This window comes from Lissotriton helveticus, chromosome 7, assembly GCF_964261635.1.
Source record: "Lissotriton helveticus chromosome 7, aLisHel1.1, whole genome shotgun sequence".
In the NCBI taxonomy this organism is placed as follows: domain Eukaryota; kingdom Metazoa; phylum Chordata; class Amphibia; order Caudata; family Salamandridae; genus Lissotriton; species Lissotriton helveticus.
Window position 1 is genome coordinate 128,724,918 of NC_136068.1, and position 25,050 is coordinate 128,749,967.

The following is a 25,050-nucleotide window of genomic DNA, read 5'->3' on the forward strand; positions in this document are numbered from 1 at the left end:
TTTACAACAAGGGGTGGTGATGGACAGAGTCTCTGAATTAAGCAGAGTACTCTCACCCAGTCAAGAGATCAGGGCTAGATCCAACACCGTTTTTTAGCTCATTGCACCATCCCAGTTTCAGAACCTGGCTGTATGCAAATTAGTCTGTCCCTGGCCCAGTGCATCATGGGAACAGGGCAGACCAGACTACAAAAGCCAATTCTTACACTGGGAAGGAAACAAGCTTCCGGGGACCGGTTTCTGCCATTTCAGGCGTCTTCGGCCCGGCTTGCTTGAATCCTGATGGTGCAATGAGCAAGGGACTCACATCTGAGTATACCCTTCCACGCTTAGGGTGGACAAAATAATTTACAACAAGGGGTGGTGATGGACAGAGTCTCTGAATTAAGCAGAGTACTCTCACCCAGTCAAGAGATCAGGGCTAGATCCAACACCGTTTTTTAGCTCTGAACTGGGATGGTGCAGTGAGCTAAAAAACGGTGATGGATCAAGCCCTGATCTGTTGACTGGGTAGGAGTGTTCTGATTAACTCAGATACTCTGTCCATCACCACCCCCTTTTTTGTAATTATTTTGGCCACCATGAGTGTGGAAGGGTATGCTCAGACATGAGTCCCTTGCTCATTGCACCATCAGGATTCAAGCAAGCCGGGCCGAAGACGGCTGTAATGCCAGAAACCGGTCCCCGGAAGCTTGTTTCCTTTCCAGTGAAGAATTGGCTTGGTAGTTTGGTCTGCCCTGTTCCCATGATGCACTGGGCCAGGGACAGACTAATTTGCATATAGCCAGGTTCTGAACTGGGATGGTGCAGTGAGCTAAAAAACGGTGATGGATCAAGCCCTGATCTGTTGACTGGGTAGGAGTGTTCTGATTAACTCAGATACTCTGTCCATCACCACCCCCTTTTTTGTAATTATTTTGGCCACCATGAGTGTGGAAGGGTATGCTCAGACATGAGTCCCTTGCTCATTGCACCATCAGGATTCAAGCAAGCCGGGCCGAAGACGGCTGTAATGCCAGAAACCGGTCCCCGGAAGCTTGTTTCCTTTCCAGTGAAGAATTGGCTTGGTAGTTTGGTCTGCCCTGTTCCCATGATGCACTGGGCCAGGGACAGACTAATTTGCATATAGCCAGGTTCTGAACTGGGATGGTGCAGTGAGCTAAAAAACGGTGATGGATCAAGCCCTGATCTGTTGACTGGGTAGGAGTGTTCTGATTAACTCAGATACTCTGTCCATCACCACCCCCTTTTTTGTAATTATTTTGGCCACCATGAGTGTGGAAGGGTATGCTCAGACATGAGTCCCTTGCTCATTGCACCATCAGGATTCAAGCAAGCCGGGCCGAAGACGGCTGTAATGCCAGAAACCGGTCCCCGGAAGCTTGTTTCCTTTCCAGTGAAGAATTGGCTTGGTAGTTTGGTCTGCCCTGTTCCCATGATGCACTGGGCCAGGGACAGACTAATTTGCATATAGCCAGGTTCTGAACTGGGATGGTGCAGTGAGCTAAAAAACGGTGATGGATCAAGCCCTGATCTGTTGACTGGGTAGGAGTGTTCTGATTAACTCAGATACTCTGTCCATCACCACCCCCTTTTTTGTAATTTTTTTTCTAACTTTTCCAAAGGCGAAACCATTGCATTGTAAATGCTTGTTGTTTTTTACAATTTGGCAGATACTAGGTTGTGTTTTACCACAGGAGAGTATCACGTTGCATAGGAAACAAGTACCTACATACCGCCGGAAATACACTGTAAAAATATCGTTTAGAATGTAATCTGTTCATTGACACTGATCATTTTCCCTTTAAACGCCTACTTACCTTTGTTTGGTGCTTTCGCGCAATAATGCCAATGACATGTACTTAACATGTCTACTTTTCTAAAAGGAGCACACGCATGGCTGCCTGCTTTGCAGGACAACTGCTGTCACTCGCACGGGCTGCGTTACTGTCGGCTCTGTACAATAGCAGCAGATTCTAGTTCAATCCCACCGTCTGGCAGTTCTCTATAAATACATGTTTGGGTGGCGCTTAGATGTGTTTCCCAAGCAATCCTCAAAGAGGTTTTTTTAAATTTTCTTTCAACTAATATATTTTATTTAATTATCTTTAGTCAATTGAGCAGCCATCTTGACTGGCACGCAGTGACTTGTTATGTAGGAAGCCAGATTATAAAAGTGTTTTTGCAATCATCCTTTGGACTAGATAAAAAACAGCCTTCCAGAAGCTTCTCTGGTATGTGCACTACAGGTGTAGAAAGCCATTTCTGTGCCACCATTGGCAATAGGTCTTGCAATATTAAAGTTTGAGCTATTGGTGCTGCATTATTTAGCAATGCCAATAGCTCAAAAATTAATAATGTGAGACATTTTGCATTGTAAATGCTTGTTTAATGCAGTAGGTAAGAGACCTTTTCCCTATCGTGTCGCTGTATATCAGGCCAAGATCCCTTCCACCTTATTGTATGTGGTGGAGCTAATAAATGTGTCAGCCTGGTTTTTTTGGGATAATAATAATTCCTATTTGTAAAGCGCAAAAATATCACGTTTATGGGTTTCAAGGTGCTCGAGCTGTCTCGGAGATTAAGTGAGCTATTGTTCAGTCGCATGATGCTGAGCTGCAGCCAGGGATCGAACCGCAAGCCCCGCAGTCTGGAGTCCGCTGCTCTGGCCACTGCACCACGTCTCTCCCTAAGGTCAGATTCTAAGGTGTCTGTCCTCGTTCAGTATCTTGGGGACGACTGCAGCTCGAAGACTAGAATTTGTGATTGAACGTTCTTTTTGTACAAGGTTTGGTAGGAGTGATACGATGGGCTTCTTGTTTGATACAAAGCAATGTTCGTTAGTAAGACACTTGTATATAAAGAGATTTTTGGTTTTGAAGAGAGAAGCTCTATTTAAAAATCGAGTAAGAGCTTGAACAACTGGAGTTAGAGCAAAATGTGATTTTCTTTTTTTAATTGCCAACACAACTAAAAGCACGCTTAAAACATGTTTCTATAAATTTAAGTCAACGCTCGGATACTGATTTGTGTAGTCAAAAAGAGATATGACGTTTTAGTAAAATCCGCTACTAAAGACCGTGAACATATTTCGCATGGAATTTGCCTCATGCGGTTAGGCGTTTTTGCACTTTGCTAAGACTAAACATGCTTCTGTTAAATGTTTTAACTTCTAAATGGGGTGGTATTTCTAATGTTTGTAATCTATTTCAAAATAGAATCCAGGATCTGAACATTTCTTATTTGTTTGACCAGCCCTATTGTTATATTTATAAAAGTTGCTGATGCCTTTTTTTGACGTTTTCCAATTGTTCTATAGTCCTCCTAGTGAAATGTTCTGGTTCCAATTTTGTAACTATTTAAATAAAATTGTATTGAACATTCTAATGTGAATCTTCGGCCTACCGATCTGTTAATCTTTGATGGCTCAAATTGTGGGTAGCACTTAATTTGCTTTAAAGCTCCATTTCCTATGTGTTTTATATTTGTATTTTTTTGCTATATGGGGACCTCCTAGGTGTTCCAAAACGTGAATTAAACTTTGAGGCTTCTCGGAGCAGTATTGTAGGGGGCAAGAACTCAGAACTTTATTTCCGCCCACCAACTAAAATTATTGTCCAGGTTAGTGCTAGTCTTTTTAGCAATAGAATGTACTTTAATCACAATGTATTACTCACTACCTCACTGCACATTACGGGGATGCAAAAAAGGGGTGGAAATACTGTTTGAGTCTAGGTGCTACACTCTTCTATACTCAACACCCCCACTGACTGAGTTCCTTTAGTCTTGTGAACCATGGTGTCTAATCAGGAAGATATAGCTGGCTTGGTACATGTGCTGTCACTCATCACACCCTATCGGTATGTGGCCAACAATTTAGTTTGCTTTTCCTTCAGTATGATGTTAGCATGGTAGAAGCCTTAGTATGCGCAGCAAGCTTCCACACGCTTCTCAGTTCCTCTTTGGGACATACAAAAGCAGGCAACTGTGGTGCAGCAGAGTTAGTTGTGGTCCTGGTGGATGTGGGATGGGCACATGCAGTGGTCCTGCTCTGGCAGTCTGTTTGGAGTAGTGGGGGCCATGGCAGAAATGTCTCTGGAAACATCACAACCTCTGCGATGTTGGTGTGTTGGCTTCTGGCAGCTTCCTGTCTTCGGCTGGTGCAGCCTCCCAAGGCCAGGGATCAGAGCAACGTTATTTCAGTGTGCAACTTCCAACCTTATCTCAACTTTGTAGATGGTCTTGGCAGTTGTGGACTCTGGCCTGATCAGGGTGCATATGGTTTAAGCACTCACAGGCTCCAGACTGCGCCCTTCATTCAGCTTCTTGGCAGTGAAAAAAGGCTTGATGTGGTTCCCAATTTAGAAGGCTTAAAGAGGTTTACAATGTGAACAGTTTGGGGGTGCCTGGAACCCCTTCAACACATGGGTCACTTGCAACTGCTTGCTCTCCCAATATGCCACACTAGAAACACTCTGGGCTTCTCCCCCTGGAGAGTTCCCTGGACAGTCTCTCTCCCTCAAGGGCGAGGCATATTCCTTTGCTCTCTCGACAACGAGGCATTTAGGCAACCCCTCAGCTCCACCAGCAGAAAGTGTTTGTCTCCGGTGATGTCCCCTCAGCTCTGGGAGCCTGGCTTTCAAACTGACACCAGTCCTTATTGCACAGATACCCTTCAAATACTCTGCAGAGCACTCACTTCATTGGTCACGAAGAACTTGGAACTGAAACATAGAATGGCTTGGACCACACTTATATACACATCTTCTAGATAGGGTTTGTGAATTCTCTGCAGCTCTCAAACCAGATTTGAAATCCTTATGGAACTTAGTCTCTCGAATAAGCTGATTCATTTGATTATTCACAACTGTCCAGGATTTGTGCAAAAAATAGTAGACTGGAAACGGGGCGTAAGATATTGACACTTAGAACTTTACTGGGTACCATGGACGTCCTTGCCCCAATTACTCTTCCATCTATACATATTAAGGTTATGCTACCTGTACATTCATTTATCTTGCTTTTTGGAGAAGATCATCCTAATGTTTTACTTGTAAGGTACGAAAAATACTGCCCTATTTAAAGTCTCCTTGTGTAATCTTGCTTTGAAGCGCTGAGACCTGTGTCTATGGAAAAGGATGCACCAGTGCCCATTCCTCCGAAGAACTACAGGAGTGGATACAGAGGGCCAAGGTGGCCAGAATGAACAAGAATTTTGCCAAGAAGGATGGACTCCTTTCATACCCAGATCGATTGATTCAAGAATACCGGGCATGCAGCAATGAGCTCCTTATTGTAAGTTAAAACTAAAACCTGTGCACAGAGGGTGGGAACGGACATGGTGTATCCTTGAGGAATTTCTGAATTGGCTGCATACGTGGTGAGAGGTTGGCTGTGTGACGTGCCTGGCCTAGAGAAGAGTTGTGAAAACCTGTTTGGGCTGTTTAATGTGTGGTATAATTCTACTTGGTTTATCATACTTAAGACCAGAGCTTACCGAATGCTTCCCACGTTTTTCACCACAAAGTGCCTTGATGTTCCATCACAAGATATTTTTGGCCTGTTTGTTTCCTTGTGCTGGGTGCAATGACAAGGTACGGAAACAAGAATGTGTTTTCATCCTACATGGGCTCACAAATGGTTGTTCTCCGTCAGTAGGCAGTCCACTTCTCCCCCTCATTGAACAGGTTCCCCACCACAACCAAATAGCCAAAGATCATTACTCAGTCCTACATGAGTCCCTCTGTAGTCGTTTCAATCAAGAAATCCACAAAACCTTTAGAAAACTTAAGCCAACAGAATCTCAAGTCCCTAAACAAGCCCTGCAGTTAATTCTCCCTTGCCGAGGTCTCTTAAAACTTTGTGAAATGAAAAACAGTGTCAGTAATCCGGTATAACAAGATGTGAGACTCTCAGAAGTGCCTGTTACACAAACTGAGGAGACTTCTGCAGTGGAGCAGCCGCACACAAATTTACACAAGCACCCACCCACAGATAGTCAACATCATCCAAGCCCCCCCCCCCCATGTCCCCTTCCATACCTCTATCTTTGAGACGAGTGTTCCCAGCCCAAACTCTGGTATTTATCTTGTACCTCCTTTTCCCCTCTGTTGCCGCAATAATGGTCGACTCGAAAGACACCAGTTCTTCAACAATTTACTAAGTCCGAATCAGTCAGGGGTCTGCTCAAAAGCAGCCCCTTTCCAATACCTGATAATCCTGTTGAATTTCTCAGTTTTCACACTCTTGAGATGCTCCTGTCAACTTGAGTCTTTGGTAGGCTGGGTTGTTAATTGAAATAGATCCTCATTTGCCGGTAATCTTTTGCAGTCCCCAGGCTTGAGTTGTTTTATAGAACTCCTTATTGCTACTTTGCGATAGACCCATAAACTATGATAAATATCTGTACCAGCCTGTTTGTTTGCATGCTGCCATCCGAATTTCTTAATCCAGTTGAAAGTGGGATATGGGTGGCATTTAAGCTGACTGTCGGCATGAGGTTGACTCTGGTCTGCTGACATCTGGCTTTGGTATACACACTTAAGATGCTGAAAAGTGCGATTTGGTAACATGTGAAAACCCCTGGCTGTAACTGAGAGCAACATTTGGGGGTACAGTAAAGTATGATGAGACCCCTTAAATTGCTGCTCAAATTTCGTTCTGTTAATTATTGTTTACCCTTAGATGACAGAGAAGCTGGATTATGCCAAGGTCGCGTGCAACCAACCACTGACCATCAGCTCTAGAGAGAAGAAACTAAAACACAGTTGGACCTTCACAGTTCATTCCTCAGTAAGTGCTCATTTACTCCCATAAACTGATCTTTTGGGTTCCAACTCCAATATGTAACGGCAAAGATTCAGTACCTGAGGTATTTGTGCATGTTTCAGGTAGATGTGATTTTGGTGGCTTGAATGTGGGTGGTACACACTGCTGTAGATTCTGTGAAGAAGTGGTGCACTTTATGATTAGCTGCTACTTTGATAAACAGAATTACAGTGAGATTTTCTGTAGTAGATTATGTGGTGACAATAGAATCATTACAACAGTCTACTATTGTCTGTTATAGTTGGAGTGTTTTAACTCATGCAAAAGGGTTGCGTGTCACCTTCATCTTCAGTGGCCCAGGCTTGCATGTTATGCTGTTGCTGGTTGTTTGCCTCATCAAATCTCATTTCATCAACCCCCACCACACCATGTTCTGATGATTTTTGCTTCCGAGCATAGGTCATTCAACCTGTACTAAGCTCACCATTGCTGCACCCGGTACTCCATCACCCATATGGCTCATGTCTCCCGGGGACAGTTTTGCTGGTATCCTTCGTATGGCATTCTCGACCCCTTGGTCAGTGCTTTTAACTGCTTGAATTAGTCTGAATTATTACTTAACACGGCAGTGCTGTATAGGTGGTTCAAAAAGTAATAATTTTCTTTCCCAACACTGTTATCTTCTAGATTATGATGTGCCCTGTTTCCCTTGTATTTACAGCAGCGGTTGAAGCATGTGGCCTTGTTAAAAAGAGACCCTGGGGTTGTCTTCACGTTGGCAGGGCGAAAGCTCAGCCAGCGCTGTACCTATGCTAGCGGTGACTGCTTCTATGATTCTGAATCCTTCGAACGTTGCTGCGTGACTGTGCAGGTGGAATGTTCTCTTTTTGGCACCCACGAACAATGGCTAGTGCTGGACTTCGGCACTCGTCCTGTCTTGCTTCAGAAGATTTTCATGAAGGTTGGGATTCAAGACTTGGACTCCAGTGAAAGCACCCCCATAGCAAAAACTCCCACTGGGACTGGGGAGAGATGGCATAGTGGCAACCGCATGATTATTCCATGTGTCGATAGGACGTTGGAAGAAGTTGATCTTCTTGCCAGGTACAAGCCACCGGTGCTGTCTCTGGATTATCATCATGGTGCCAAGGTTACTGAAGTACCGGTCACTCGGAAGAACTACAGAGAGAGGATGCATGAGCTGCTCTTTGCTGAAGAGCTTTCAGAAGAAGGGCTGGTCTCAAGGTAAATCTAATGGCCTATTCACCTGTGGTTTGAGGCCAATAAATCTCAGGCAAAATTGAAATACTTGAGAGAAATTGATAATGTAATGTGACATTTTACAGCCACACATTATTGTTAAAGTATATTCGTTGGTGTGTTCCTAATAAGGAATAGATGTCTGCTAAGCATAGACCTCGGTACCCTATTTTTCTGTGTTGCCTGGAGTCGCACATAGCTTTGCTACTCCCCACAATTTCAGACGTCTTGCTTTACGATTTTAGTCCTACTTACCTTTACCTTTGCTTGCATTTATGCCAGTCCACATCACTCTTGACCTATATCATCTCATTCTACTCTCCTTCACACAAACCTGTGATTCAATTAGACCGGGAGTGTATCAGTTGTTTTCTATTACCACCATGAATCCTATTAACTGCATCAAAACCATTTGCTCTTTGAAATCTGACAGTGCTTGCATATGGAAGTCCTATAACATAATTGGTAGACAAAGTGCTGGAGTGCTTTCTAGTTTTTGCTCTTCTGTCAATGTACCCTTGTCTTGACCTGCAGATCTATGGCTCTTCTAGTACTCCAGTGTTTTTCTCTGTGCCGAAACCCTAAGTACTAGTCTCTAACTCTTCTGTTGCTTTAGTATTGTGTCTAATTTACAGCACTTGTAATGTATCAAAGAAGGACTGAGTTCTGGGGTAAGTGTAAGCACTGTAATTTGCATTACTTGTCTGAGCTCTGTGCCCCATGTTCTGCATTGTTCACTTGTGCAGCAATGATCTCCCTGCCTATATTTTAAGCTGAGCTTGTGGTCCTGCACTGATGGCGTACTGACTCCCTGCCCAACTTTGGTTATTCATTGTTTTGAAACATTGACCTAATTGCAATAATCATCTCTCCCTTTAGGCTGAGCCTGGTGTCCTGCATCATTCCGACCATGATGATGACAACCCAATTTGAAACAAAGTTTTCTGTTAATGGGGAGCGCTTTGCTGAAGTGCGGGTAGCTTACAGCCTGATGCCAGACACTGATGAGGGATACCTGCTGAAGAGATCTGTGCACACAGCTCTGTTGGCCCTGTCTCCATCGACAAACAAGCGAGTGTATGAAGTCCTTTTGAGACATGAAGGCACCACAGATCACAGCCTGTGGTTGCAAATACCATCACGGTGCTGCCAGGAGCTGGGGCTTAAGGACCACGCCCCTTGCACAGTGGAGCTACAGTTCCAGATAGACCGGCAACAGTTCCGCTCATGGCATCAGGCTGTGGATCTTTTGCTGGATGAGAAGCTAATCCTTCCTGATGTTGTCTCCTGCTCACTACCCATCTACATGGAGACCTCAAGACCTGGGAACATGAAGCAGAAACAAGCCATTGCCTTAATAACTGGAGATGCTGCAGGAACACGACCTGTGCCCCCACTTGTCATTTATGGGCCCTTTGGTACTGGAAAAACGTACACACTGGCTAAAGCAGCCATGGAGGTCCTAAGAGATCGCGGAAAACGAGTGCTGATCTGCACCCACACAAATAGGTAACCTACTGCTTGGTTTGCACGAAGGTTTTTCTTGCATAGCCCAGCATTGCACATGTATCTATTTCACGCACTTAAAATAGGATAGCATTGGTGCTCTGTGCAACCCTAGAAACTACTGATGAGAGTACAACATTATCACCAATCTGTATGAATGCTGCAGGGTCAGACAAGCACAGCCCTTTTATGTTGATGCATGGTTAGTGAGCAGTCCGGTATTACTCTTCGAAAGAACTTAGGCACATAAAATAACCATGTGCCAAAAACGCTCCAGCCTGCTTCCCCTTTGCAGATGTGTAGCGCAATAACTGGTGTATGCTTCACCTTTGTATGCTGATAATGTGACATGTTCTAGTTTCAAAGATAAACTACCTAGCCTATCTCTCAGTGTTCAAGCCAGGATAACATGGGTACATGCTCACAAGAGAAGAATGTGGCCCAATGAGTGAAATGCAACTGCTTTAGATGCAACAAACTGATGTAATACTCTGTCAGAGTGAACGTGGACAGCACCTTCTATGCTGAGTTACCAGCTGAACGAAACCAATCTGTACACACGGTGTACATAAAATGAAAGGGAGAAGAATTCCTTGAGTTGCTTCTGGACTAGGAAGGGGATTGATTGTGGTTTGTAGCAGGGCAAAGCGGAGTGCTGGTGGTCCAAGTTCATCCTATAAAAGCTCTCCACTAACAAAAATTGCTGTGTTCTGTGGGAATTGAAAACTGCATATTTGTTGATTAGGTAGTCTAGAGGTAGTGTTTCTCCCAAAAACCAATGAACTTTCCTTTTATTTGAATTAAAGTGACTAGCTGTTGCAAATGATCAAAACGTGGGGTGCAGAGAGGAGAAACAGTCAGCGTGATGTCACATTTACATTTGGAAAGGACAGAATATTAAGCTCAAAGTTTAAGCTTTTAGCTAGTTATGGTTTTTTGAAGGAAAGTCTGTGTTTAATTCATTACGAACAATGTTTCTGGTGAGCTGATGGACTTTTGCCAACACTCTAATGGCGCAATGAAAAACGTCAAAAGTTTTTAAAGTGGCAGGTAAACAACTGAATCCAGTTCAGGGCTCCTACCCAATGCTTTATGTTGGGAGTTGCTGTTCAATCACAAGGCAAGGGAACTTTCATTGGAGTAAAAAAAGGTCCTCACAATCCTCCCCTTATTTTTTTGTTATTGACCTGTTGTCTGTTTGCCTTGTTGGTTGATTGTAGAGTTGGTCTTTACTGTCTGATGGAATTGGGTTCTGTGATTGGATGGTGCAGTACTAGAGATTCTAGTTTCTAGGAGTAGTAGGTTAAATTAAGAAATTAGCTGAAATTCCAAAGTTTGTGTGGTTGCGCCCCCCCCAGTTATATGGGCTAAATCAATGCATGGAGTACTGGGGGATCTGTAATATGTAAAGAATGCTGCTGGAGCAGTAATCAAAGAAGCTAAGTGTCATAGCCACCTCAACTCTCTCCTTTTCCACTTGCTGTGTTTATTTTCCCACTGGTCCTCTGTCACTAATCTCTGCTGTATTACTGTGATGATCCCACGCCCCCACCGCTGTCTTGTCTTCTACTCCACACCTTTCCCAAATCTGACCTGGTTTTTAACTGTAGTCTCTTCTGGCCCTTGCAATACTAATGTTTATTCTTAACCTCTCCTGTCTTGCCTTTTCCAGTGCAGCAGATCTCTATGTTCGGGAGCACTTCCATCCCTATGTAATCAATGGGCATCCCGAAGCTGTGCCTCTGCGGGTGAAGTACAGCAAGCGTTTGATTACCTCGACTGATGAGATCACCTTGAAATACTGCTGCCTAACAGAAGATCAGATGAGCTTTATGTACCCACCAGTGAGTTTGCTGAACCGGCACCGCATTATCATCACCACAACATCCACTTCGCAAAACCTGAAGGTACCACGGGGCTACTTCACTCACATCCTGATTGACGAGGCAGCACAAATGCTAGAGTGCGAAGCACTCATCCCACTGGCCTATGCCGACCACCAGACCCGAATTATTCTGGCTGGAGATCACATGCAGGTGACTCCCAAGCTCTTCTGCTTGGGTGATGGACAGTTGGCCGAGTACACCTTACTGAACCGGCTCTTCCACTACTACCAGCAGGACCATCATGAGGTGGCTCGCAAGAGCCGTATCATCTTTAATCAGAACTACCGCTGCACGCAGGCCATTATTCAGTTTGTCTCCAAACACTTCTATATTGGCAATGGCAATGCAATCGAAGCTTGTGGGAAAATTCCACCTCACCCTGAAAATTACCCGCTTATCTTCTGCCACACACACGGTATGTGTGAGCGAGACAGCAGCAGCACATCCTGGATGAATCCTGCAGAGATCCTGCAAGTGCGGGAGAAGGTACTGGAGGTGGTACAGAACTGGCCAGTTGAGTGGGGTCAAATCAGCCGCTCTAAGATCTGTGTTCTGTCTCATGGATTGCAGGTAGGAGAAACTGCAGCCTTGCGCTGCCGGGTTTGGAGGAAGTGGGGGGAGGGGGGTAGTGCTATGCCTTATGTTGGCCAGATTGTGGAATGCCATCTATCGTTTGAGACCTTTCAGGTTTTCTCTATCACTATTTGTTGCCTCTTGATAGCTTTGTTCTGCCGTCCCTAACATTATTAATTAGTAGCCTTGTTTGAATTTAAAGTGCTTCCTTTTCTTTGACCATTTAATGGGTCTAATACTTGTCTCTCAGGTCAAAGCCATTCGTCAGGAGCTGAGGAAGGTGCGCCTAGGGGAAGTGACTGTAGAAAGCTATGAAAACATACAAGGTCAGTGTTTCCAAATCTGTTTGCATCCTCTTCAAGGAAAAGCTGACTCCTGCTTGGTGCTCTCTCAACTGCTAACATCGTTAATTTCATGCATCACTCAGATTTCTTGCTTGTTGTTTTTTCTGCCTCTTTCATAACTGTTTGGCATAATATTTGTATGCCTGCCATGCCTCCATATGCAGACAAGTTAATGTCCCTAGCAGTTTACCAGAATGAACCCAGGCCTTGCAAAATGTACTTGCCCACTCGTTCGGGCTGGACTGTTCCCATGAGGCACAGGGTCAAGACTGATTTGCATATGGCTTGGTTCAACCTGGCATGGCATGGTGAGCAAAGCAACAATTGATTTGGGCCCAGATCTCTTTACTGGGGTGAATGTATGACATTGTTCTGCATTCTGTCCATCAACTGTTGTTTTTGCATTTGTCACTCGCTATGGCGAGTTAGATTTTATCAGGATGAACTATTTTTAGGGCCTATTGGCCCGGTCTGGCAAGAGCTGGCCAAGAACTAGTGTTCTGTTCATTCAGAAAGTGAATGAACAATAAAGATGCCTTTATATCTTGTTTTAATCTTCAGATTTGCTGTGCGTTCAACGACCGGGATCAAATGTCTGCTTATGTTTACTTCAGATTACTGCTTATTTGATCCTGCTAGCCGTGCTGGGCACACATTTTAAATCGCCTTTAAATTAACTATACAAATGTTTCAAAAATATATTTCAATAGCCAGGAAAGCACATGTTTTTTTTGTAATTCTGAAGTGAGATGGAAACAAAGATTTTAATAGGTTCAAAACAAATCTGAATGTTTTACTTTGATGTGCGAATGGTAAATATTTTCGGAAACAAGGTTTTTACATATCTTTTTGTACGTTCTATAGTTTTATCAGTAAAACCCAGGGGTGACTTCTCCATTGGACCCCCCCCCCCACAATCACGTCACGGCTGCATCTTATTTATCAAAATATTACAGCTTTTATATCCCATGAAACCATTTCACCAATCATTTCCTTATATGTAAAAGCTGCAATATCACCCTGCACCAGAAGAGGGCTTCCAGGGCTGTATTGCTCATGTGTCAGGTGTGGGCAGTTACAGCCCGTCCATTCACAGATGCAATGGATATCTGACAAGTTGCACTAGCGTCAGGAAGTGCCGCATGTCAGATAATGGTGAATTCGGGCCTGTCTGTCATGCGCCCTTATGCCCCATCAGAAGTTTTGATAAAGGTAAAAGGACAGCCTTTTGTTCTCGCTAAGCTTCTGATTGGGCATAAGTGTGTGAGCCTTGGTCTAGCGCCTTTTTTGTTCATTCTGAAAGTCTGGAACTGATGTGCAGAGGATAACTGCGCTGAGGACTACACCAGGTAAGTTTCCATGTTGTGTGTATGAGTGAGAATATACTTATGTTGTGTATGTGCCTGTCAGCAAGCGTGCCCCAGTCTGTGTGCTTATGTGAGCCTGTGGGTTTGTTTCTATATATCCAGACTACCATTTTGTGACCTTTCATTTGATATCCTCATTACTTTATAAATTGACGAGCCGCTGCTGTGCATGTTAGAGGGGAAGTTATGGCTATTTCAATGGAAATGTGCTGTCTGTAAATTAAACTCTGCTACCACACGATTTAGTAATATATTTATTGAGAGATTTTAAATATGAACTGAAACATTCCTGCTCCACACTAATGAAGATTCTTTTAGTGAACTAAGAGGCAAGCAAGTCCGGGGTCATGTGTACCCTAGATTTTTATTGCACATGGAGAAAAAATGTATTAAATCAACCAAACATTTTTTGTTTTTTTACAGCAGACCTGCTAAACTCTCATATCTGAAGTTGCTCTCATATGTGATAATGAAGAAAAAGGCCACTCTGTGAAATAAACTAGTTGCCTAGGATCATATAATTTGAGACAAGTTTATGGGTGAAGTGGTGTGGCTCACTGGTTAGAGGCGGCAGACCCGTAAGCAGAGGACGGCCCGGGACCAGGGTTCGGTTCCCGACGCGGCAGGGTCGTGGACCAGGGTCAGCGGGCTCGATAATTCTTGCCTCGGTGCCTACTCCAGTCAGGGGACCACACTCGGCAACTCTGGGCATTAGCTTGCCTCATCTTCACAACGGCCCCCCAGACCGCCGGGGATGCTTGGTCGCACCTTAGAGATACCCATTAGGGACCATCTCTCAGGGTGAGCCAGGATGGGTTCCCCAGCGGTCGAAGCGCGGAGATACTCCTCCGGGAGTTGATTCTAGCGCTATATAAACCCACAATAATGGGTCAAGTACAATCCAGGCAGGCCTAGTAAATTATTCAAGTCACTAGACCTACAGGTCTAGTAAAAACAAATTCTTATTTTACAAGGCCTTGAGCCCATTTTTCCAGATTGCGCGATTTGTATTCGATAATATTCTTAGGAATGGACGTTGCCAACTTAATACTGGGTACCTGTCAAAATGGAGATACCCAGGTACATCCAAGCAGTAGTTTCTTCTTGGAGGCAAACTACAGGTCTGTTGGGGGGGAATTGTTGACCTGGCTAGGGTTGACATTCTAGTTCGGTTTTTGTGAAGTACTCCGTTTAAAGTCACACCCCCCTTTGCATTGAGCTAATTTGAAGGCTATAGTTTTAATAAAGTCAGGAGCTTAAACATAAGTTTTCTGCAGACACCTCAGTTTTATGGACCCTAAATAGAAATCAGTTGCATGCCTTGTAGTATTTGCATACTGTGCCCAATCTTTACTTTGCAACATGCCTCATGCTTAATGATCGTTTTGCTGTTTACATTTTCTTAATTCTTGCTTTAGGTATAGATGGTAACATCGCGTTCATTGCACTCAGCAGCCTAACTCCAGCAGCCTGTGTGGTATGGTGCCCGAGTCTTTGTAGCTACTGTATGCATGCAGATCTACTGTGATCTGATCGCCATTGTGGTGCAAGCGGGACCGACCGCCATAGGTGCGGCGGTCCCGCACAACAAATTAGGATGCGTCCGCCACACTGGCGGGCACATCCTGTATGTTTACATTGTGGCGGGTGGCAGCACCCGCCACAATGTAAAAACACATGTTTTACATTTGAATGTACAACGTGGCGGGAACCGTGTGGTGCCTACCACCTTGTACATTCAAATGTAGGTGCAGCACCCCATCCCCCTGGGGGCCCGCAACGGGCCCCCAAAGGCATTTTCCACCTGTCTTTTTGCGGCGGAAACTCCGCCGCAAAAGACAGGCATTCTAATACCCACGGCAGTGCCTGCACGGCACCGCCTCCATTAACCCCCTGTACCTGGTCCCGCAAGGCGGCCAGAACAGGCCCGCCTTGCGGGACCACGACGGACGATCTTTCCGTCCGCCGCGCTACCCTTTCCCTTCCCACCGCCATCCTAATATGGCGGTGGGAATTGTAAGGTAGATGGCGGTGAATCCGCGATCGCCGAGCCGGCGGGCCTCACCGCAGGCCCGGCGGTTGCGGATTCACCACCATCGTAATTGGCCCCTAAGTTTGGTGTGGGGCGGTTCAAATCTAATTTTCTACTTTTAAAGCACATCCATTTTCTAAAAACTCCACTAACCTAGAACAAAGTTGGTAAGATCAGAACCAATGCATCCTAACGGATGTTTATAAGATGAGCATAGAGTCCTTAGAGTACATCTGAGAATTCAGACCACCAGTGGGAAAGAAAAGAATCACTTGCTCATTTCAACTGTTTGTGTAACGCAAACCCCAACTCTTGAACCGGAGCGTAACGTTCTGATGCACTGCATTAGTGAAGAGTGCCACTGGAAGGATCTCCATGTTTGTCTACAATATTAATTGCTCCTTTATGTCACTTTTGCTGCACAAACCTTTAATAAAGCCTTCCTGATCAGTATGAATTGAGTTGTCATTGACTATCTCCCTCCCCAAAGCTCCCAATTAAAATATTGACTGTCACTAAAATCTTGATCTATATATGTGACTTGTGAATTATCTTTTATTTGTTGAAGAGATTAAAACTTATTCAATTAAACATTCCAGCAATAATATGGAGTTCTGCAAAACTCGTGTACAACTATGTAGAGTTCCACCTAAACAAGACCCCTTCCCATTGTTTATTTGATTAAAGGACCCATTCAACTTCCCCTTCTCAATGTGCATTACACAAGTTTTCCCGCAGCTATAGCATTGAAACCATGTAAGATTTTTAAAAATTGCTTCCAGTAACTCAATTGTTAAATTCTTTTTTGTATGTATTTTCTATATAATGGCATGTTTTGGTCCACTAAAAGCACAATCTCTTTATAGATCACTTTCCATGGTTTTACTACTGCCATTGCTTTACTACTGCCAAGTCCAGGTCTCTTCCCCACTTCCAGAGCGCAAGTGTAAAATTAAAAGTTACCTGTTCTCCATCAGATCTTTGTTAACCAGTTGGTTTTGTATAGGACAATATTAACCAACTTCTTGTCATTACTATGCATTTCTAATCTTGAAGGGCAGTTTGTCTCCGCATTGAGCATTTTACCCAATGAAGAGCTGCTAGGGGCAGAATGCTCACACACCTAACCAGTGTTTTTGTGCCTGTATGGTCTGATGTGGAAGCTCTAGTGGACCTCTGTGTGGTGGATACAGGTGTTGCACATCTACATTCGACCTGTCTGAGTTGTAGTTCTATGATTGTGATCTACTGATTGCTCATACGAGAGTACTTCGGTTTCCTGACAGTGCTGGTGCCAACCATCTTAATTCTAGTCTCAGAAAAGCTCTAGACCCTCGCTTCTTTCCCCCTTAACCTATTGCAGTGTGGTCAGTTGCAAAGTGTTTTGCCGAAGTTTTGTGTGATATATTGTGAAAGTATAGTATGGTGTATTGTGATAGAGCATCCTTTGATGTGTACTGTGATGGTGGCCTGATGTCTTCCTTTGCACTCATAAATAAAAACACTACAGCACTCCCACACAGAGGCACACACATGGCGAAGCAAGAAAACACCTGAAAGGGGGTTTCACTATCATAAAATGAGGCACATCAAAATACCGTTTTCAGAATAAAGCGTGGGGTTTTATTTGCGTAACACTAACGGGTTTTCCCAGATGTCAAATGAAACGGTATCCAATTGTGTGTGTGTGTGTGTGTGTGTGTGTGTGCGTGTGTGTGTATAAATATATATGTGTGTGTGTGTGTGTGAGCAATAATAACACTTACAAGTAAGCAAATGCAACTGTTACATGCATGGGATAAAAATACAAGCAGATAAGGATAATAATAATGGACGTCCACTGCAAGAAATGAGCACTGTTCAATACAAGTAATCGGACACAAGGAATAAACCCTGTCAAAGGAAAACATGAAAAGATATAACTATGTATACACCGAATACATCCCATGATTATAACCACTGGAGACTTGAATGTGCACACAGACACACTCGCACATCCCACAGCTGCAATAGCTTCATCTTAGCCCACACCAGACTGGGAGATTCACAGCATTGGTATCAAAAGACTTATCAAACCGGGGACTGCCACACTGAAAAGACACGTCCATCCTTCAGGTCCAAAACAAAATCTCGCTTTCCAAGTCCAGAAATCCCAGTTTTATAATCTCAATGCACTAGAAGTTTCAGAGAGGACCTCTGCGGCAAGGAAATTTACTGGAGATGGCCGATCTCCCACAAGCATTCTAAGGGCGAAGGAGTTTTCACGTATTCTTTTGCGCTCCCACATGTTACAGCAGCTGCAGGGGTCTCCAACCTTTTGTGTAGTCAGAGCTACTTCTGGCCAGTGAAAATCGTTGTGAGCTACTGAACCTGAAGCATCTCGTGCATTTTTCCGAGAGACCCCCCCCACGCCCAGTTTCTTCCCTCTGTTCCCCTCGCTGTCCCTGTGCTCTCTCTGCCCGGTCTTTCCTTCTGTACCCCTCGCTGCCCCGTTTTCCCTTCTGTTCCCCTCGCTGCCCCGTGCCTCTCTGCCCGTTCTGCCTTCTGTTCTTAGCTGCCCCTATATTTCTGTATTCTGTATTTTGCCTCTGTGCCACTCGTTTTTTGTGCCTTTCTGCCCTCTGTTCCACTCATTTTCCCCTCGTTTTTTAGGTCTTGCCTGGCGTTAGAGCGCGAAAGCGCTGTCGCCAGCGAGATCTATTGTGATTGTCTTGCCTCCCAAGTGGTACAGGCCGGTGCACGAGAACTTTGTGGTCTGTGTACATGCCGCGCTTGTAAGACGCGGTTTGCATTTTGAACGCGCACAGGGACCAGCCGCCCCCAGCCACAGCATACATACTCGATCGGGCGCTTGTTTTATCCTCCCTCTCTGCAGTCTTGTGGTCTCTGCCTCCTCCTCTGTGTGAAGTGGTGCCGGGCAGTCCCTGTGCTGCTCTGTACCTCTTCATAGCTGTATCCATCCCTGTTTGTGCCCTGTTGGTCTCTGCCTCCTTCGCCCCTGTCCTCTCGGCCCAGACAGTCTTCCACTCTACCTCCACTCTGGCCTGTGCTATGTCTCCGCCCTCTCAGCTTCGCGCCGCGGGCCCAGGCCTCTACCTCCTGCCAGGCTCAGCAGTGTCTCCCCCCAGGCCCCACTTGGTTTAGGCCCCCTGCTTTCTAGGCTCTAATATTCCTCCATTCTGGCCTGTGCTCTGTCTCCGGCTGCGCCCTCAGCGTCGCCCGCGCGCCCAGGCCTCTACCTCCCTGCCAGCGTGCGCAGTGTTTCCACGCAGGCCCCGCTCGGGGTAGGCAGGCCCTCGGCCCGCACTGCCAAGTGAGTAACTCAAGGATGTGGTAAAGGAAACTCGTCGACAGACTCTGGTTTCGAGTCCAACACGAAGCGGCCGGTGCTGCACCTCGCTTCTTCCTCTGTCAGCCCCAGGACCCGAGCACTGCAGGCCCGCAGCGGCAGCCCTAGGCCCCGGTCTCGCAGTCAAGACGCAGACATGGACATTAAGGTGAGACTGTACAGATGCTGGTGGTGAGGGGGGCTTGCGACGTACGGGCCTTCGGGGGCAGTGCAGTGTGTGCTAAAGGTGGGCGAGCCGACACATTAACAAGGGTCTATCTAGCCTGGCACCAAGAACTGTGTTTGAGCCGAGAGGATACAAGCATAGGAAAATATCATACTAAAAGTCCCAAACGTGTATTTTTTTAACACGGTTAAGAGTTTCAACCTAAGAACTTCCGATAATGTCAGTGTGTTGAAAAACACTTGTTTGTTATGCGCACGCGCGCTCAGTCGAACATTCTGGCCTTCAAAAGGTGCTTTTAAATAAACTTTCCCCATCGTGCTTTTAAATAAACATTCCCCATCGTGCTTTTAAATAATCTTTCCCCATCGTTGGAGCGGCCTGCAACGGCGGGTCCGCTCAGTAAATAAACATGTACACTGTGCCTTCATCGGCACAACCACTGAACAAATGGAGAAGCCCCATCTCACCCGGTGTGTGGTGGAGGGGGAATCTTCCTGAAAGACGGCTGGCTTCTGGAGAACTCCAGCTCCTGTATACTACTTGCAGCACGATGCGGGGCTCTCTCCTCAGTCATGGGTGCCCCGCACTGCTATCGGCCGATCTTCACCCGGGCCCCCTCCTGGGACCCGGGACTTCAGTCCCCGCACTTCCTCTCTGTCGCTAGGGCTCCCTCTACACCACAGGCGCGAGTCGCAGGCCACAGTGATGTGCACGCTCAAGGCGTGCAACGCGTGCATGGCGCTCGTTAACTTTTTTTTTCATTCGTGCCCACCGCTTCCCCAACACAGGAGCAATCGAGAAGAGCCCCCTCCTATATAAACAAGTCTTGGTTCTTCCTCGGCCACGCGCACTAGGTCCTGGGACTTGCACAGAAGCAGCCTTTACCATGTACCTTGAGCTAACCTAGCCTAGCCTACATGGACGTTGAACTGGGTTCTGGGAAATGGATGGGTGCTCAGAATTGCGGGAATCTCTGAGCAGATACAAGCACGCTGTAGGAATCGAGCATGCTTTCTCGTGTTGGTGGTTCAGTGTATTATATGAGGCCCGGGGTCGGAGCTGGAGCGCGGCATGTAGGTGTGCAAAAGTTCAATGCAGGTTACTTGTGCCGTGCAGTGTGTTCCACCTTCTGCTTACGGCTTGCTCAATCTGCATTATTCACGTCTTTCAGAGAGAGTGACATAGTGGCTGCCGCGAGCAGCATTGGATTTAAAGTTACATTCTAGTGCTTCTTGGACCAAAATTCACAAAAAAAGCAGATTTCTAGGTCACCAAATGTAAACAATGACCTAGCCGATTGAGCAAAACCTCTTAAACATGGCGCCAGAGAGCTTTGAAAGTAGTGTTTTGTTTTTTCAGGCTTTTTGGTTTTCAACAGCCGCGGCTGCTATGTAGATTGGCTCGAAGTGCTATGACGCAGTCTACGAGTTGATAGCTCCTAAAGGCCTTTTTATTCACATTACAATTAACATTTACTCACTCTCCATATGATTTCAAGACACAAGCTCAATTTCCCTCTTTTTCCTTTACTTTTTTATGTTTCTGTACATCATGCTGAAAAATAGAAGTAGCCAAACATTGTTTTGTTTCCCTACACCCACTCTTTTTGCACTTCATACCCGCAGGATCCCAGCCTACAATTGTATATAGAATTGACTGTCCACTTTAAAAGACAAATGGCACAAGCAGCAGAACCCCCTGTTCCTACATTTTCCATAGCAGTCACAAACATCTGTGGTTTTGAGCATTGGCCAACTCGCTAGGATATTCATTTCTTATTAAATATAGTTTAAAGTGATTGCTAGACTGCTGTGACCTTAGTGGTACTTCTGCTTTTCAAGCTGGTGATGTCTGGACACGAATTTTGTCTTTTTTTTTGTCAAAAACCTTTAAATAAAAACACATTTTTATTTTCCTCCAAAAGAGAAACCCAAATGTGCCCGCTTTTCGTATGAGATGCTAACTTAATGCATAAATTTAGGTTTTGAGCCCATAGTTCTCCCAAACCCAGGTACCGTGCTAAGTGTAATTTTTTATATTGTTGCATTGAGGGATTTATTTCATACTAGTCCATACCTTTAGGCTTTCAAATTAACAGTAGCTTTCCATTTTACTGATTTGTGTTTGCCCTAACACCGGCAGCAAAAGCCAAAAGCAGCTTCCTACAGCCCCCCTCCACCTTCCTTTCTATGCCCTTTCATGCCTACTGTCCATTCCTTACTCCCAGTGCCCCGTTCCCCATCTCTGCCCAGGTCCTTGCTCTCTCCTCTGAAGTGAACGAGAAATAGCCAATGCAAATAAGAGCCACTAATTATTTGGGAGACTCTGCAGGAACTGGTCTTTGGATGAAGGGTCAGCGTTTAAGTTAGTTTTTCACTATGCTGGATATTTATTGCCATCACATAAGCAAAGTTAAAAAAAAAAAAAGCATTTGCAATGCAGTAGGTCTCGTTATGTTAGTTATGGCTTCATATCTTCCAGCATACAAATTGGAGCTCGTTGTATGTTTGGGAGCGAGGGATAGCATGTTTAATGTGCAGGATCAAGTAAGGGGATTGAGTGCATGTGTGTGGAGGAGACAGGACGATACAGTAGCAGAGTGTGGTCTGTACATGTGCAAGTTGTGAAAGGGTGCTTTATAGGTGGGACAGCGGGTGTTAATGGGATTAACTGGGGTGATTAATCTGTGTGCAAGAGTGATGCACACGTGGTGTGGGTATGCATGTCTGTATGTTTATGGTAGTTTAAATAGCACTACTCAAACGATGTGCATCATTTGCATAAAGTGTTTGTAGTTTAGGAAAAGCATTTTTTGTTATTGCCGAAACGTATATTAAATGTTTTGAGGGAGATCTTTGCATTGCAGTCTAAACATTTTGTTGAAACAGTGTTTTAAAGTGAGAATAGGGTGCTGCTGACTGATTTGCTGAAACCAGATTCGGTTGGCTCCACTACTGTTGCATTCATGGCAGTGCCCACTGCACTCTTTTGGAACTCAAGACGAAGAGCGAGATGGAGCAGAGATCCCAAATTCTCTGGCAACTAACCACAAACAAGCATTTGCAATGCAATAGGTCTCGCATTTGCGAGAGTTTAAGCTATTGGCATTGTAAATGACAATGCCTTTCATTTATGTTTTAAAAACCAACACGTAAATAAAAGGCATTGCCATTTACAATGCCAATAGTTCAAACTCTCACAACTGCGAGACCTATTGCATTGCAAATGCTTGTTGTGCCTTTCTGCCCTCTGTTCCGCTCGTTTTTTGTGCCTTTCTGCCCTCCGTTCCACTTGTTTTTGCTTCTTTTTTTGTGCCCTTCTGCCCTCTGTTCCATGCGTTTTTTGTGCCTTGCCTGGCGTGTCAGTGTAGCACCGGGAATTATTCAACATCACATTCATTAAAAAAACAGAATCCAACGTCACTAAACTATCTATCTGCTCGTCCATTGAGCTTACCTGCGGTCGAAGTCACGTCTCTGCTCCGTACTGCTCCGCGCTGGCACCCGTCGCACAATGGCAGACCGTGCGATGCCAGCGCGTTTTCAGGTAACAATGACGTCACAGGAGTCCGACTCTCACGAGAAGAGTCTGCAGCTCCAGGAGAGGAGCGTCATCCTCTTCGCCCGCCCCCCCAGCTTAGCTCCAATCCGAGCGGCTGGTTTGGGTGAGGGCCCATGAAGGGCTACACGAGCTACTCCCGGGGTCTCCGCGAGCTACCGGTAGCTCGCGATCGACTGTTTGGAGACCCCGGTGAATCCAGCAACTTATCTTAGTGAATCTTGCGAAAATAGATAACCTCTCCATTAGTACAGAAAACAATCGTGAACACGAATAACCCTAAATAATGTGAGTAACCTGGGGGCCTGCTTGTGTGTTGCAAACTCAGGAGTCAGAATTCAAGATGGCATGAGGACATGTCAAAGCCAATAGTAAAAACTTCATAAAACATTCCAACAAACGTACAACATAATGCACATTTGTGCACCACTGCCTAGAACACTGCACATTCAGAGACAGAAGTACATTCCACACCTTGCGCTCTCATGCTTTCAAACGCACATCTCAAACGTTCTGTCCCTGGCAAGGCTGTTCTACTGTATGAAACACTCTCACGCTGCAGCTTTAAGGAGACCTGATGAAAAAATCATAAGTCCATGCAAGTACAGAACACATGTCCTACATTCAAGATAAAGTCAATTAAAACACCTAAAGTCTATTAAAACCATGGTAGTCCAAGATCATCATGTGGTCTCAATATATAGCAGTGCCCTTGCACTACGCCTGAGGAAGGTGTCACTGTGCTCCTATAAACTAAAAAACACTCATTGGAGTATATTGGATCAGCTTAACCTGTACTGAGCCTCAAGTGCCTTTCTGTTCAAATCACCCTTATCAAGGGGCTTAATTCTAAGATGTCACTAGAACATATAAGATTGTCATTAAGAAGTTGTCCTGTAATACCATTGACTCATAAATTATTTCATATCTCTAATAGTAAGGTAACTAGTGTTGAAAATGCGGTGTTTTGTCCTGTGAAACATGTGTTGGCTGTGTTGCTATTGTTGAAACTTTAGGACATAATTTGTGCATTAATAATGCATTTATGGGGAACCTTGATTACTTGTGTGCACTTGAAGTCCTTAATTAACCATAGCTGCTTTGTTTAATTGAGTAGATTGACTGTGTATACTTAAGGGTCTAATGTACAAGATGTACAACCGATTAATGATTCTTTCCTGAACATATGTTAAAATATTCCATAAGATTCTAAATCATAAGAGATGGTCATTATTGTATTATGCTGTTTGATTGTTTGTGTTGGTATTCCAGTGATAAAATATTTTCAAAGAATGGGCATCTGGTATTTCAGAGATGCACCTATTTATGCAAGGACTCATCATACCTTCTCACCCCCCGCCCCCCCCATGTACTTAGGGGTAATGTAATGCCCTCTTTTGTTAATATAATTATACCCTCCTCTGTCTGAGGAGATAGAGTTAAAGCAGTAAAACATATGTATTACCTAAAGGCCTGCTGTACTAAGGAATTTTGAGTTTGCAAAGCCTGCAGGGGGTAAATACATTTTAATCCCTTGTATACAATTTTACATAAGCTGTTTTAGAAGTCGGAAAGGTCTTTCCAACTGGTAAAAGGGTTTTTGTGATTGTTCGAATTGAAGATAGAAGGGGAAGTGAACGAGGCGTCCGCCGCCTATTTAAGATTTGGAGAAGAATGTATCAATGGTTTGTGACTTCAGTTGTGGCAGACCATAGACCAGATCAGGACACCTCAAAGGATATAGTGTCTGATTTTGAACCTTGAAGCCGTCCCCTTGAGTATTGTGAAGGCGGCCTTGTGGAGAATAGTGGTCCTGAGGGGGATATATAATATATATATATATATGTGATGGATGCTCACTACCTACCTACCTTTAATGGCCATTAGGCTGGGTGATTTTGCAATGTAATTAAAGCATTGTGTGGTAGCACACTGTCATTTATAGATGGAATATGTTTAGTTGAAATGGACACTACATTTGCACAGACCTAGTTTTACTGATAAATTTACATAGCTCACAAATGATGTGTGGAAATTGTGTTGGTGAATATTAGTCATTTATGCATCACCAAGTAGAGTGTCTTGATTTGATCGTATTAAAAGCTGTTTCCAGCACATTTCAGAATTACAAAAAAAAGGTACTTCATGTTTCCTTTCCTAAGTGCTGAATACATGCAGTTAAGTTACATTTGCATGTATCTTCATTCTGTTTGTTGCAAAAAAAGTAATCTGGCATCCTTT

At 44.6% G+C, this 25,050-nt stretch overlaps 1 protein-coding gene across 4 annotated transcripts in view; it reads left to right on the forward strand.

Annotated features, from left to right (window-relative positions):
- HELZ2 (helicase with zinc finger 2) overlaps window positions 1-25,050 on the forward strand; it is a 127,605-nt gene that overhangs the window by 21,461 nt on the left and 81,094 nt on the right. For 2 of the 4 annotated variants that reach the window (XM_078651695.1, XM_078651697.1), the window contains 6 exons: window positions 5,112-5,295; window positions 6,685-6,792; window positions 7,490-8,013; window positions 8,908-9,537; window positions 11,207-11,990; window positions 12,244-12,319. In XM_078651695.1, coding sequence (XP_078507821.1) covers window positions 5,112-5,295; window positions 6,685-6,792; window positions 7,490-8,013; window positions 8,908-9,537; window positions 11,207-11,990; window positions 12,244-12,319 — 2,306 coding nt within the window. The remainder of the gene's footprint in view (window positions 1-5,111; window positions 5,296-6,684; window positions 6,793-7,489; window positions 8,014-8,907; window positions 9,538-11,206; window positions 11,991-12,243; window positions 12,320-25,050) is intronic. The other 2 variants (XM_078651698.1, XM_078651696.1) reach the window with 1 other exon arrangement.